The sequence below is a fragment of the Poeciliopsis prolifica genome, unplaced genomic scaffold (genome assembly GCF_027474105.1).
Source record: "Poeciliopsis prolifica strain line A6 unplaced genomic scaffold, Auburn_PproV2 SCAFFOLD055, whole genome shotgun sequence".
NCBI classification, from domain to species: Eukaryota; Metazoa; Chordata; class Actinopteri; order Cyprinodontiformes; family Poeciliidae; genus Poeciliopsis; species Poeciliopsis prolifica.
The window spans coordinates 1,097,709-1,112,210 of record NW_026562430.1 but is presented as its reverse complement, the minus strand read 5'-3'; the positions used below and the strand labels follow the sequence as shown (position 1 = coordinate 1,112,210).

The 14,502-nt window shown below is 37.8% G+C and overlaps 1 protein-coding gene across 2 annotated transcripts in view; it reads left to right on the top strand.

Annotated features, from left to right (window-relative positions):
• Window positions 1-14,502, top strand: part of LOC129379042 (FERM and PDZ domain-containing protein 4-like) — a 45,680-nt gene that overhangs the window by 1,996 nt on the left and 29,182 nt on the right. Inside the window, exon 1 of one of the 2 annotated variants that reach the window (XM_055059593.1) lies at window positions 8,236-8,650. The exons of the other annotated variant lie outside the window; for it this stretch is intronic. Within the exon in view, the coding sequence (XP_054915568.1) occupies window positions 8,616-8,650 (35 nt within the window). The 5' untranslated portion in view covers window positions 8,236-8,615. Of the gene's footprint in view, window positions 1-8,235; window positions 8,651-14,502 lie in introns of those variants that run through there. 2 annotated transcript variants of the gene reach the window in all.

Here is a 14,502-nt window from a genome sequence, read left to right as displayed (position 1 = left end):
GTTTCGACTCTGATTGGTTAGGTCAGACGGAAACGGTCTGGAGGCCAAGCGGGTCACACACCAATTAGCATCCTGGCAAAATTGTCTTCTTCAGATTTACTCATTTTCCTTCCAGTCACATGGAAATTTATGTAAATATCTCTGGGTCATGCAAAGGAAATAGAAATGATGTACACTACCTGGCTGCAAATCAGACCACCAAGCCAGTCGGTTGTTGGGATGATTTTTACATAATATTCCCGGCTAGTTTTTGTCCTTCTACTGCATTCAGTCACTCTTTGTGATTAAAACGAAGATGGTGTCAAGCAGATTTTGATCTCCACTTACTTGACACTGGAGTGGACCTGTGGACCAATCAATGAACCACACTGATTGGACATTTTTGGTGTGAGCCTAACCAGAGATATCAGTTATAGTGTCACTCTGCAATCTTTTAGTAGTTTAATGCAGATTTGGCAACAACTGGGCTGTTTGGGCAGCATTTCCATGTAATGAGGTTATGACATGATGCTAGTATGAAACCCAAAAGCCACTTACTTACTTACATTTGGTCTGACTGTAGCAGATGGAAGAATTCACTATATTTCGCTCAGAATTCACACATTTTTTTTTAAGTTGTGAAAGGGAAGGCAATAGTCAATGGTTGAGTCTTTGGGGTGGCATGGAAAGGGCTGTCTTCCAATCTGATGAGAACTTTTGCAATGTGAAGTGATCACATATCAAGTCAAGACATAGAAATATATATAAAATACATAAACAGCCTATATTTAAAAAGTTATACAGACCTCTCTGTGTTTTCTCTTTCATTATGTTAATATGACAGGAAAGGAAGTGCAACACACACGAAACGTTTCTCTGCAGTCCCTCGCCGTGTGTACCGGGACAGTATGTTATTTATAACATCACCTCCTGCTCAGAACACTTCCACCATCACTCCCACTTTTCCCTCTCATCTCTGGGATCACTGCCCAGTCATGTGCAGCGAGCTTCAGATTGTTGCCCAGGCAGAAACCCCTCAGGCCTCCTTTGCATTGTAAGCTCTCTGTGTACTGGGAAATACTCCACAAATACACCTGTAAAACAAATTTATGCTTTATATATATATATGAAAACATTCATGATCAATTCAGGATTATTCCATGCATATTCAAACAAGCCACACATTTTTTTTTTTTTGTATTACTTTCTAAGCTTTGGTCAGAAATTCATCTTAATTAAATGTCACACTGGGCCTGAGGAATAGCTAATAGCATTTAATCAATTTGTTCCGTCTCCTTGTTGGCGTTCATCTCTACATTTTGATGCATGCTCAGGTCTTGTACAGCAGAGAAATGTGCACTGCATCCCTAATATGCATTTACAACAGTCCCGTTTTGTTTGAAAGATGCATGCCCTTTGTGGAGTCTGGTTTGCTCCGAGGCTGACAAATGGCTTCTTCCGTTTTCCTTATCTCTTAAATGTCTGCGACAGGCTGTGTTATTGCAGGGGAAAGTTCAGCAAGCTAACGGCAGTATGCTCAGGGATAGAGGATGGAGCAGAGAGAACGTAGAGCCGATTCAAACACTTTATTTGTTTAAGTTCAGATGGAGCCGTCAGCCGCTTTAATGCATCAGAGAGCGTTTGAATGCTTCTAGGTAGATAACATATGCCAAGTAGATTAAAAACATTGCTGCTCTGGGAGGAAATTAAACCAATTTGCATGCACCAGAAAGATTCTCAAAGGAAAAAAAAGTTTTACAGAGTGATTCAACAACATAGAGATCTTTACTTTTGTCAAAAATGATTGTTTGTGGCATATAAAAGTTAAAGATCTGGTGAGTGTTAAAAGTGTACACCTCTTATTTAAGTTCCCATTTAAATGGTAAGATCTCAAAGTGATGACAAAGAAAGGAAAGGTTATACTTTGACTCAAATGAAAAAAACCTGGCTTTGATAACTGGGTCAACATAAGAATCCAAGTTCAGGTTACAGTCCAGCTTTATACTATGATTTGTTGCTGTAGGAGTCATGTACCGATTTAGTGAGGCCATGTCAGCATGAACTTTTGAACTGTTCTTGAACTGGTCTTTTGTCGTTAAAATACAAAATATTACTATATATTTAAGACTTACATAATGTACACTAATACGTACAGTGGAAACAGTCATAGAAGCTATATCTATAGTGATCCATATTTCCATTTTTCATCCTATTTTTCTTAGAGATCCAGCTGATCAGCAGCAAGGAAAATAAATGGTGCTCCAGAATTCGCTGCTTAGCAAACACAAAGCCGTAGTGTGTCAAGTAGAATTGCGCTGGAAGTAGAATTGCCATATTTCCTTTTGAAAATTTTAGGAATATGCTATGGAAAAAAACAAAGAATTGGTAACTTTTCTATTAATAATGGAAAAAGCCACAAATACTGAACTGTCAATAAGCTGGGGTTCACTTTATTGGAGTACTCTTAGGTTTTTTTCTTGTTTTTTTTGTATGTGTTTTGGCGTTCAGGTTTATTAGGTAGGAATCTTTCATTATTCCACATTTGACTTTTTAATATTTACCAACTTTACCTTCTAAATTTCATAGATCACAAAGACATCTCTTGGCGTCAGCCCTCTTCCGCTGACTGCGCAGATTTTGACAGATTTTTCTCTGGGCTGCATTCCTAAACATTATTTTTCCTTTTATGAAATCATTCCAGTGTGGATCTGGGTGTATGATTCCAAGTGTGGCTGTAAAGTAGTCTATTGAGCTATTCATAATTACATCACCCTTCACTCCTATTCCATCTGATGTTTATTTTAAATGCATCTACTGCATCATGTTTTAGTCCTTCAACCCCATTTTTGTCCATCCCTTAACTCTATCTATACATTGTCTGTATTCTGCATATTAGTCTCGTCTATTTGTCCCAATCCTGCCCCTCCCGTGCTCGGGTTGTCTGCCCTATCAGATTAGGGTTGCGTCATAAGGAAAAGAAAGACCCAGCGAGATTGCTTGTTGGATTAAAACAGGGTGCGGGAATTAAATTCTATGATCTCATTGTTTGGACGAGTCATGTAAAGTTTGTGTATGCGTGCGTGCATCGTGCGTGCAAAGGCCAGCGTTTGCTTTATCTCCTGTAAAAACAGGGAGCTGGCCAAGAAAGACTGACCCTGCACTGCTGCATTCTGGGAAAAATAATGCATGTATCTTTAGCTTCAGGAACAAATGCTAAATATGAACAAACACTTGACAGCGTTTATAATCTAGGCTAATTCTGCATTGGCTCTTGGCTGCAGAAAGACTTAAGATAAAAGGGTTAAAATGAAAAATAAAAAAAAATAAGTAAGTAAAAGTGAATGCTTACTAAAAAACAGAGAGTAAAACACCATATTATAGTGAAGGCAATCTGTAGTTAATGTAGTTTGCTTTTGTAGTTCTCCTAAAATGTACGTGTTTGTCAAACATTAATGTCTATAAAATACTTGTGTATAGATTTGAATCCTGGTCAAAAGTGTTGTTTACATTGCAGTGCTGTAAGTGTGGGTTGTGGCTCAATTTAAGATCAGGGGTCTGTCAGCACAACTGTGCCTCATGTTTCCTCAACAAGAGCTTAATCTATTTCTTCCTGAATCACCAGCTTAATGTCATTTTCCCCCCTGTGTTTCTGAGTGTGTGTCACTATTGTGGAAAATAAGAAGTGCCTCAGGGTATGTACTAGTTACCGGTGGGCCAAGAAAATACTGTCTGGAATCGATAAGTAGAGAAAAGCCTGACAGTGAAGAATTGCAAGTATTCAGCTTATTTAATCTCAACTGACCCATTTGATACAGTCAATAGCGTCTATATCAGAAGACAGAAATAAAACTTTTTATACTATTACTGATACTCATAAACAAACCAAAGAATTAGTAAGACTGATGTAAGCACTAAAACTAGGAGGTGAATAGAGCAGTGTCCTAATAAAACATTAAACACTGACTGAAAATTACATTGGATGATTAATGTTGGCAGGATTTTGAACACTTGGAGAAATCAACTTGAATATTTAACTGTATTGGTGATTATACATAACCAAACAATGATTAAAACTGTTATAATTGAATCTCCAAAAGTATAGCGAACTCCTGGGACTTGTGGTAATTAGTGATGATAGGCTCCTGCAAAATTCATGAAATCCTGAGACTCTCTGTAAAATCTCTTTCTAGTGGCTTTTTTAAATAATTGACACAAAATATAACTTAATATGCATTGATGTCTCAGCTAATAGCATGCAGGTATTTCAGCTTACACTAGGTTCTCTATGTATATCAAAACAAGTAATTTAGAAGTTTTTATTCTTAAATGTTTACAAAAATCCCTAAACCACAAAATTGACTAGGGAATTTGTAAATGCTCTTATCCTTGTATAATCAGTCCATCATCTGGTCGCTATAATTGCTCATCCTTCAATAAAAAAATAAAACTCCAGTCAGATCCATAGTGGCATCTTTTTTTCATTTGTTTCTGTTGATTGAAGCAATCGTAAACACGCCAAGCTGTGACTGTAAAATTGCGTTGCAAACCGAACCATGACGCTTATATACCGTTACATGCCTAGGTACTGTATCTAGCAGATAGAATTGACTTTTTCTTTTTTTCTTCTTTGAAGGTGCATTTAGTGATAATTGAATATTTACTGTGCAGGTTAACAGTAAACATTGTAATTGCTAACTGATATTCATAAGTACATAGCACATTATCCACATAGGTTTATTCCATTTGAAGCAGCATCCCATCATTAGATGAAAGCATCTTTGTTATTTTGGTCAACATATCACCCTTTTTAAAAGAGAGGGAGAAAAGTAGTTAATGACACACTCTACACATCTTGCAACTGTCTGAGAAGCATGAGGACCGCTGAATACTAATGTGGGATATAATAATCTAACACCAAGTCTTTCTTCGTCTTTCTCAGTTTTCACTTTCACTCACACCGTCGCTTCCTCCCCGGTGGTGACCTTGGGCTATATTGTTATTCATTAGTGGACAAAGGCACGTCGACTGCTTTTCTCCTGCTATCTCTGTGGGACACAAAGCAGGAGTGAGATGCCACTGGCGTTCCTATCTGTCCTCCCCAGTAATGATCACTGCTGTTTTAAATCAACCTAGTGGCAAGATTGGACACCCGCCATGAAATGAAGGAAAGCGTGCTAACAAGTTCATGAATTTAAATAAAGGGCTGTAATTAATTTTCATTAGAGAATACAGTGAAGCCATGAACTGCTTTGGCATGGATATAAAGCCACAGTGATGCTTGGGTCACTCCCTGAAAGGTTTTCTGTTATGGGTCATTTGCAGGATCCATTAGGATAGAGCTCACTTCAGTGTTGTCAGGTGGCATCAGTGTGTGTGCTTATGAAACATTGCACCTGTATTCCACCAATAGTTTAGAATTTATTCTTTTTTCTGCTTTTTACCCAAAATGCTTCAATGTAAAAGTTGTTATGGCTTCTTTGTTGCAGGAACTGCAGGTAGATGAACAGTCGTGATTGGTCTGCAGAGTCTTAAAAATAGATTTAAAGTGTTAAGGTAAAAGCAGTTATCTTAATATCTTGGGCGACAGATAACCATCCGTCATTCCTTCTGTTAGACATTGCATTACAGGAAGGCAAACTTCTCCACCACCATCTCCTATCAGCTATAAATCAATTTCTGCCACTTGCATCTTTGTCCGGGTGCCTCGGATGACTCCTAATAGCTTGAGTTTATTATTGACAGGTTATGAGATTACAGAGAATGTCTTGGGGTACTTACTGATTATAGAAGAATTAATTATTAAAAGAAAACATCTTTAGGATTTTTTTTAAACTTCTTTATCCCATTGCGGCTGGTTTTAAAGTCCAGTTTTCATCATTTGTACTGGGACACCCAGTTAGACGGGGTTACTGGAATATTAGTCAGTTGAAATGGAGAAGAAAATAATGTTATTCCATAATAAAGTTCTGCATGTCCCCCCAGTGCTTCATTTATTAAGAGCAAAGCTTCCGCTTATTTAATAAACCATCTATTTAGTTCTCTTTCACTTTCATTATGCATTTCTGCCTCAGCGTGTGACTTTTGGTGAACTCAGTTGCTCTTTTCCCAACTTTTCAATAAGAATGATAGCATGAAACAGAAACTATGAATCAGTTTAAGATTAAATCTTGAGAATCAAATTAAATTGCCTGAGGTCTCCTCTTAATTTTTCATGAAAGTAGTTATTACAGTGGCACCCCGCAACAAGTTCAAAGATCGGTGGGAAACATTGTAGGCAATCAATACTTAGTTTTCACGACTATTGGATCTCTTCCGAACATAATTCATGATATCATTGAAATTTGTAGACCATGGCGAAAGTTCATTCACTCTCTTTTATGTCTTGAGTCTTTCCAAGCATGTCGGTGACTGAACCTTTTGTCTTCTTTGCATTTTCTACCCTATAAATTCCAAATATGCAAATACTTTTTCAGTAACTTTTCTTACTCTCTTTAATCTAAAGTTAGATGACATTATGATTACAACCCATCAAATACACTAAGAAGTTGGTATTTGCCATGGTTTTTATTTCATGTTCCTATCATTTAACTCAGTGCCTTTATTTATTTGCCTTGACAAATACCGGCGATGTCAACCCAATTTGGGCAACTGTCTTAGAGGAAACATATTGGATTTATTCATCTTTCAAATTCACATCATTTCAAAAGTAGTATCATGATAAATTCCTGAAAACTGCCACTGGGAAGCAGACAGGGATGCATAATGTTATATTGTATATACAAGTTATTTTGACGATAAAGTACAGACAGGAAATTGAATTTACTGACAGATAAGGGGGCCAACACTCATTTGTCTCCGTCATCTCCAGAGATCGGTTTGGGAGTTAACCAGTTTGAAATTACAAGAGGGCAGCAAGGGTCCTGTTGTCTTGCCGCCCACAGAAGTGTGTGTTTAATATGTTTCCAAACATGGAGGTGCTTGCAGTGTGTGCCTTGTGGGGACACACTGCAAGCAGTTATCAAAGAAACTTTGACTAAAAGTTGCCTGATTAAGTTGCTGGTTTTGCACTGAGAGCAAGACAGACACTTTTTTTTTACTTCTATATCAAATTGTTTATGTCGGGTCTTCTTCTAGTCTATGGAATGCTATGCCAATGAGAATCCCTGAGGAATGTTTTAAGCTTCTCTTGCTCCACTTGAATATGCCAGATTAAATTGCTCCATGCTCACTAAACAGATGTTTGTATATAGAAATTGCAAGTTTAGTTACTTAAACCTCATAAGGCGTTAGGTATAGGGATTTTCTTTTACTTTTTCCTTACTGATCTTCTTATCAGTGTTGTTGGTTTGTCATAAAACAGTTTCCACTTTTTTAATCTGAAGATTGGAGGCTGACTGTGGAGGCAGACGAGATCAGTCGATAATCAATAAGCTTTCAGAATACATTTTCTAAAGTTTACATGACACTTCAGACATTCGTCTAATCTCCACTTACTACTTTTCTTTTCTGACGTGTGAATGTGATAGAGCTGTTGAATGGCAATCTCCTTAGCGTTCATACTAAAGGCAGTGGAGAAAAATGTCCTCTGCTCCAACTCATTTGCATTCACAGGAAGTCCATCAGAACTACTGAGGTTTGTTTGGTAGATGGGTATTTAGCCACTTGTGGCACCAGGCCAGTGAACGCAGCATTTTGTCAAAGCTGGACCATCTGTGCACTGAAACACACATTTAGCTGATGATAAGAGAAAGACGGTGGAGTCCTTGAGAGTTCAAAGACAATAGGCAGATAAAATTAAAAAAATTAGCTTTATCAGAAGTAAATGGAGTTTTAACCATTTTAAAGGTCATGGAAAGTCAAATATTAGTATTGGGAGTTTTTTTTTGTTTTTGTTTTTTTAAATGAGAACCTGTTATGAGTCTCTGCTTCCCATTCTGCAGAATCAGCTTTCTTTAATCCAACACCACTCTGTCATCCACTGTCCATTTCTCTAAGTTGCGTTCTCTTCACAGCTAAGACAGTTTTCGTCTTGGTTGCCCCTTCCTCCGTCGCTTTCTCCTCATTTCAAACCCTCGGTACCCCACCTCCCCTTCTGTATCCTTGCAGCCCAGATGAACAGAGGACAGAGCCAAAGCCAGAGAGCATCCGTCATCCATCCGGTCTGATCCTCCCTCTCAACCCCCCTTACCCAGCCCTCCCTCCCTGCCGCAGCTCCGATCGCTACACTTCCCCGCGCTCTGGGATGTGGAGCACATACAGAGCGCTCTCTGCAGTCTCAGTCGTCCAGGTGTAGAGAGGCAGGAATTGTTGCCTTTTCCTGGACAGAGCAGAGAGGTGAAGATAACTCCTGCTGTCTCCGTCATCACTTTGGAAGAGTGATGACAGAGAAACGGGACTGTCCGTCCGCCGGACTGAGCGACTCGTTGGTCTGTTCTTGCTTCCGTTTCAGTTCATTTTCATGAATGCAAAGAAATTTCCGTATTCAGCAGACTTCTGTTGACTCCAGATGTGGAGCTGGGCTGGCACTGGATTGTTTTCGGTCGTAAAATGTTGAAGGGATTCAGATGTGGATTAGAATGCTGATGAGGAGCACCTAAGCTTTGGGACGCAGAGCTCCGTAACAGGAGCATGTGGACATGTTTGGCTTCTCCAAAAAGCCAAAACAGTCTGGGTGAGTGCATGCATGGATTTTAAAAATATTTTTAGAAGCTTAAAGTGTTTTTTATAGTATTTACAAAAATTACAATCAAGAAAATGGGTATCTTGAATGAATTTCTTAATAAACCCTCAACACCCAATTTTATTACTGATCTGGGTTTATTTTTCACAAAAGAAGAGAAGAAAAGTCACCTGTGATCATTTACATGATTTATTCAAGGTAACTTGAGTTTGAAATTGTATATTTCTTCAGAACTGTACTATATATAAGAAGTTCACCATAAGATGAAGAAACTTGAAGTGTAGGAAACATCTTTGACATCAGATAAAAGCAGCAGAGCTTTTATCTGTTAATGATGACACTGTTACTGAAAATACAAGGGTGTTTGAAGATGGTGGGGATGAATCCCTCTTGAGACGTTTACAGTGTTACCGAAAATATTTACCTCCAAAAGATTTCTTCTATTTTGCTTGATTTCACTAGTTGCTGTAGCTCTTTTCATACTGATAAAGTTCAATGATTTTGTTTTTCTTAGACATTTGAATTTCCTTTAATCATTCAGAGTTGCCTTTGAGATCTTTTAACTGACCATAACCTGTCACTGAGGACTTTCCCTAAGTGATGGATCCTGTCTGTTGATGTCTGCTGTCTTGTGGAACGTCCTCAAGGATAATATCTAGTCATCAGTTTGACATTAACCTCAAGTACAATTGGGTTATGTAGCAGAACGGTGTCCAAAAGCACACCAACATGTCTACTTCAGAATGGCTCAAAAATAAGATTTTGAAATGGCCTATTCAAACTAAAGACTTACATCTGTTTCGACATGCTGTTGTATGACCTTATACAGAGGGTTTATTCGTTGGTTGGAACTTATTCTGTAACCTTGAGTTGCTCATTATCTTAAAAGCAAAGCTCTGTGAAAAATATGTTTAGAATTTAATGGTAAGAAGTATTATGTTCTTAAATATCACTGATTTTTTTGTTTGGTTTAGATCATTTTTATTCCCTTTGTTTTTGGTGCTGTGCAGCTGGAAGGATTTTTGCACGTACTTTTTAATTTTTGTACAAATGTTACAATGCATAACCATAGCAATGTTTTGTTTTTACAACTGGGAGTAGTTGCTTAACATTTCAGAAGCTTAAATATTATTTGAACTGCAGTCTCAAATCCCTGAGGAGTTGGTAATGGAATATCATCTTTACTGGCCGTAAAGTCAGCTGTTAGCGCATCATGACAGTCATGGGACTGTCATACATCGACAGTCTTATGTCAGAGGCCTCTTCAGATATGTTGTGAGACTGACTGCTTTCAGAGACCCTTCCTGCCCACATCAGCATTCAAAGTGACTCTTTGAACATATGTGGATGATATGAGTTAAGATATTTAGCTCCGGTTTTAGATATTTGATATATGGTTACAATAAAAGATTGATTTGTAAATCAATCTGTTGATTCATAAATCTTTTATTGAATCAGTCTTTTATTGATTCATAATAAAATAACTAATAGTTTAGTTCCAAATGTTCTCTTTGTTCCAGAAAATAGTTTAAAAATGATCTTTTTTTTAAAAGCTCATTGTGATCACAGTATAAAGTGATTCTCACTCACTTTTTCCTGTGGTTTCCCCCACAAACAGCACATAAAATGGAAAACCATATCATGTTGATATAGATGACAGCGTTGCGCTGAGGAGAACAGTCGAGGATGTACTCACATTATTCTTTCTTATGATACCTCATTTGCATTAATAGCTGCAATTTCTATGCAGAAGTGTTTCTTCACCCTTGTTTTTCTCAAAGGAAACCAATTCCAGTTTTTTGTTGTTGTTGTTGTTTTGTGTTAGCCATGCAGAAGATTCCCAAACCCACCCTTTATCTGGAATTTTGCAGCTGGTGTGCATCTCTTGCATGTCATGATGACGGTTTGTAACTTGGTGTACAAGCACAAACTGAATTGTAGACATCAAAAAACACTTTATGATCATAATTCAACAGTGGAAATGAATCGTTCATCATAAAATGGGAAATTAAATAACAACAGCACCTGTTTCGTCTTCTGTCGATTCTAATAGTAATGTTGATATTTGTTGATTCACGTATGGCTTAGTTTCACGGAAATCAATCCAGTCCGTCTCTTTCAAGATTCTAGTCTATGAGTCCTAAAGACACACTAACTGTATCAGCTTTTGCTGTGTGGGGCATTTCTTGGCTTCATTGTGTTGGCTTTTGGCAGGGAAACTAGCCAGCACTGCTTGTTTGTGTTCAGTGTATTGGGTTTCAGCAATGTGTGCCAAATGCATGTTGCTACTTCTTAGGGCAGAGCTCCATTGTACCAAGAGCCATATGACAATGCTTGGGATTATAATGCACTATTAAGCTAATATATTTGGAGTTAAATTACATATTAAACATTGGCAATGTCAAATAAAATCAAGTAAAATGTCTATTTTATAGCTTAAGAACTGAGTGTTAAAACTGTTCTTTCTGAAGTGGAATTGGATGAAAGTATTTGAGTTGCTGTTGCATTTCTATTAACTCGAACAGGTGTGCATATTCTCGGCTGACATCAACAAGATATTTTTGCTCACAAAACTGCTTCTTAGTGGAAATTTTCTCTATTTTGGGACCATTCTCTGAAAACTTGCAAGATAGTTGTGTGTAAAGATTCCAGTAGATCAGCAGTTTCTTTAACAACCACACCATGTTTAGTCACTTAAATCCCTCAACTTCCCCACATCGATGCTTGATTTGTGCTGTTTTTTCTCAGTGTGGAAAAAAAAAAAAGATTTTTCCAGTGATTTTATTTAATCAGTTTTTATATCCTGTTTAATATCTTTATGACCGTTACTATTTTTTTTTATTATTATTATTTTTGTCTCGTTAGAAAAAGTTGACGTCTCTGCCGTTGTCTGGGCTTTGTCTGAATGTCTGTTGGACATTGACAGACGATGTCCAACAATCATCACAGCGTTCAATGTTAGCACATTTATGATATCATGTTAGCATTTGGATCAAATTACACCAACCTGTACTGAGTATATCCACTTGTATCCCCATTGTTATAGTGTTGACCCTATTTGATCTCTATTCATCTCTCATATCTTTGTATTTTACACTACAGTCACCAAATTCTGGTATAAATTAGCCAAATTTTTTTTCATTACATACAAGAGTTCAGACTTGAGGTGAAGAAGACTCCAACTAGCAATTGTTATCCCTTTAAATTAACATCAGAAGTCTTTAAATGTTCATGACGTCACCCTACGGGGGATTATTGTTTATATGATTTAAGAGAGCTTGTTTCTGTGTTCTGGGAAAACTCCACTAGCTCCGTCCGCATTGATATGGAGGAGATGCCCTGCATCTTTCAGCCTTTTCGTCTGGAATATCAAGCTTCTGTCACAACGCAGCGTCAACAACGGCTGCTGATTTCACCAGGCCATGTGAGTCATTGTGGGATCTAGGACAGAGTTCATTAAACTGTGGCTCCATTAGTTGCTTTAATAGGGCTCACAAGACATCATGAGATTTTACTTGTGTATTATCCCAGACAGGCACTTTGATCAAATTAACTTGGTGCTGTAATGAGCAACATTGCAGTGATGAACACCACCTGCCAATCTCATCATCCTTTGTTCTATTATTTTTTTAGTGTCATTTTGAGGAATGTCTGTTCATCATTGTTTAGGATTTTCAGCTGAATCCATCATGTCCAACACTGATAAACAGGTTTTTTGGCTTCGAAGCTGACCTTTGTTTTCAGTCTTAAACTATCCTGCATCTGTTTGTAGCCAGACTACGCTGAGAGATTTGGGATCTCAGTACTAATATAGATTCAGTTTATGGAGGTATTTTCTTCGCTAAACTTAAACATTTTGGGTTTATGTTAAGCCCTAAGAAATGTATTAAAATATATTATTTCAATATGCAAGTAAAGATGTGCCCCAGATGTTGCGTTCCTCCTCCAAAACGAACTTGGTTCTCATTGTCATTTTTTGACAAGAAGCGACAGGAAGAGGGATGGGACAAAACTGGCACCTTGGGATCACAGGATCTAAAAAAACACCCAATAGATAATAACTACAGGCAAATTGGTTGTTTGGAAACCTTTACTGTCTTACTATCGCAAATGTAAGCATCTAAACAGGACTGATACTTTAACTTTGGGGATCGAAAACACAACAAAGGGTGAATAATTGTAAAAGTGTCATATCCACTGTGATGCATGGTGGTGCATCTGTCATGCTGTGGGCCTGATGTTCTTCCTTATGTCTCGGGGAAACCTTTTTAAAGTGCATTGTTTCAATAATTCACTTAAATAACAAAATATGTTAAAACTGTAACTTATAATAGCGAGATGCATGTAAATGTGGCACAGGTGATTTTCTTTAGTTTCCACAACATCATGTCGTTACAGACTGCCTACAAAAGCAAAATTGTAACAGTTAATACACTTAAACTATCATTTTCACACTTTTTACTGCTTTCCAATAGCATTTTCTTTTATTCAGCATCTTGCAAGTATGTTCATAGTGTTGAATTTGTTTTATTTTGAACAGTAAACATCACAAAGGTAATTTTTTATGAAGCAGAGATGCGCTTCAGCCATCCCCTCCTCCTCATTTGTCTTTTTCTCACTGTGCTGTTGACCCTTAAAGTTGCACAATTTTCTTGATTTGAGTCTGGATAATCCTCCTAAGGGATTTGGTCGGTGATCAGTGCAGGGTAGGTCGCCAACATGAACACTCAGCTGGCTGTTTCATCTTACACATAAAATCACACGTCTCTCTCTCACTCTCTGCGTCTCATCCATCCATTTATCCCTGCACGGTCCCTGCTTATAATTTATACTGGGAACGGGCTGCTTTCATAGACTCGCAAGTTTAATTCAGCCTGCCGTAGGAGACATTTGTTATCCCACAGAGCTTATTTCATAAAAGATATCAGCTCTGCTTTCATCAGTCTTGCATTTTTCAGCTGTATCTTCTCAAGAGATTCATTTTCCGGCAAACACTAATATTCTGCTAGCTTATGATCGTCACTTTTTTTTCCTCCCTGAGTTTCCCGTCACCTCTTAGTGCCGCAGAAAGTCAAGCTAAGGGCTCCAGCTCCCCTTTTGACATGTAACCAGTTTTAATCACGCATGCAAATGATGCACTAACCCGTTGTGTTTGTTGCACTCTTAAGATTTGAACTTCCTTCCCTCGTCTTTGCTTCGCAGCGAAGACAAACAGCTTTCAGAGGAAGCCTCATCATCTCCCTCAAGCCAAAAGCTGACTGAAGTTGTTTGCTGATTCAAAAATGAGACATTTCTATTGAACTCTCGCCAATGGGAGAGCATAAAATGTAATGTAACATGAATAAACAGCATGTCTTTCCTGTGCACATGTCCCACTGAAGTCTTAGTTTGAAGAAGACACTGCTGAGCTGACACATAGGCACATCTGGTTTTGATTCATCAGTAGATAGATGCTTTTTTGTAACCATGACATGACTAAAGGAGTTTTTGTTTGCTGACTTCGTCCCCTCTTTCCTCTAGCGCACATCATAATAACATATAGATCTGGTATTTGGCTTGTAATCGAACCCATAACAACACTTTTTAGAAAATATTACTGTTTTTAGGCTTAATCACTCGAATCATTGTCCCTGTAATTTGTGAGCACAACTTTAATATCTCTATATTTATCAGATAAGTCAAGGAACATGGATAAATACAGAAATATTTGACTAGGTGCTTTTATGGGAAAGAAATATAGCAGCATTTCAATTATGTAATTCAGAAAACAGACAGCAACACACAGGAACACTAAAGGTACATGGTAGTATACGTATGGTAGTAATATCACTTCAAATGGCTTC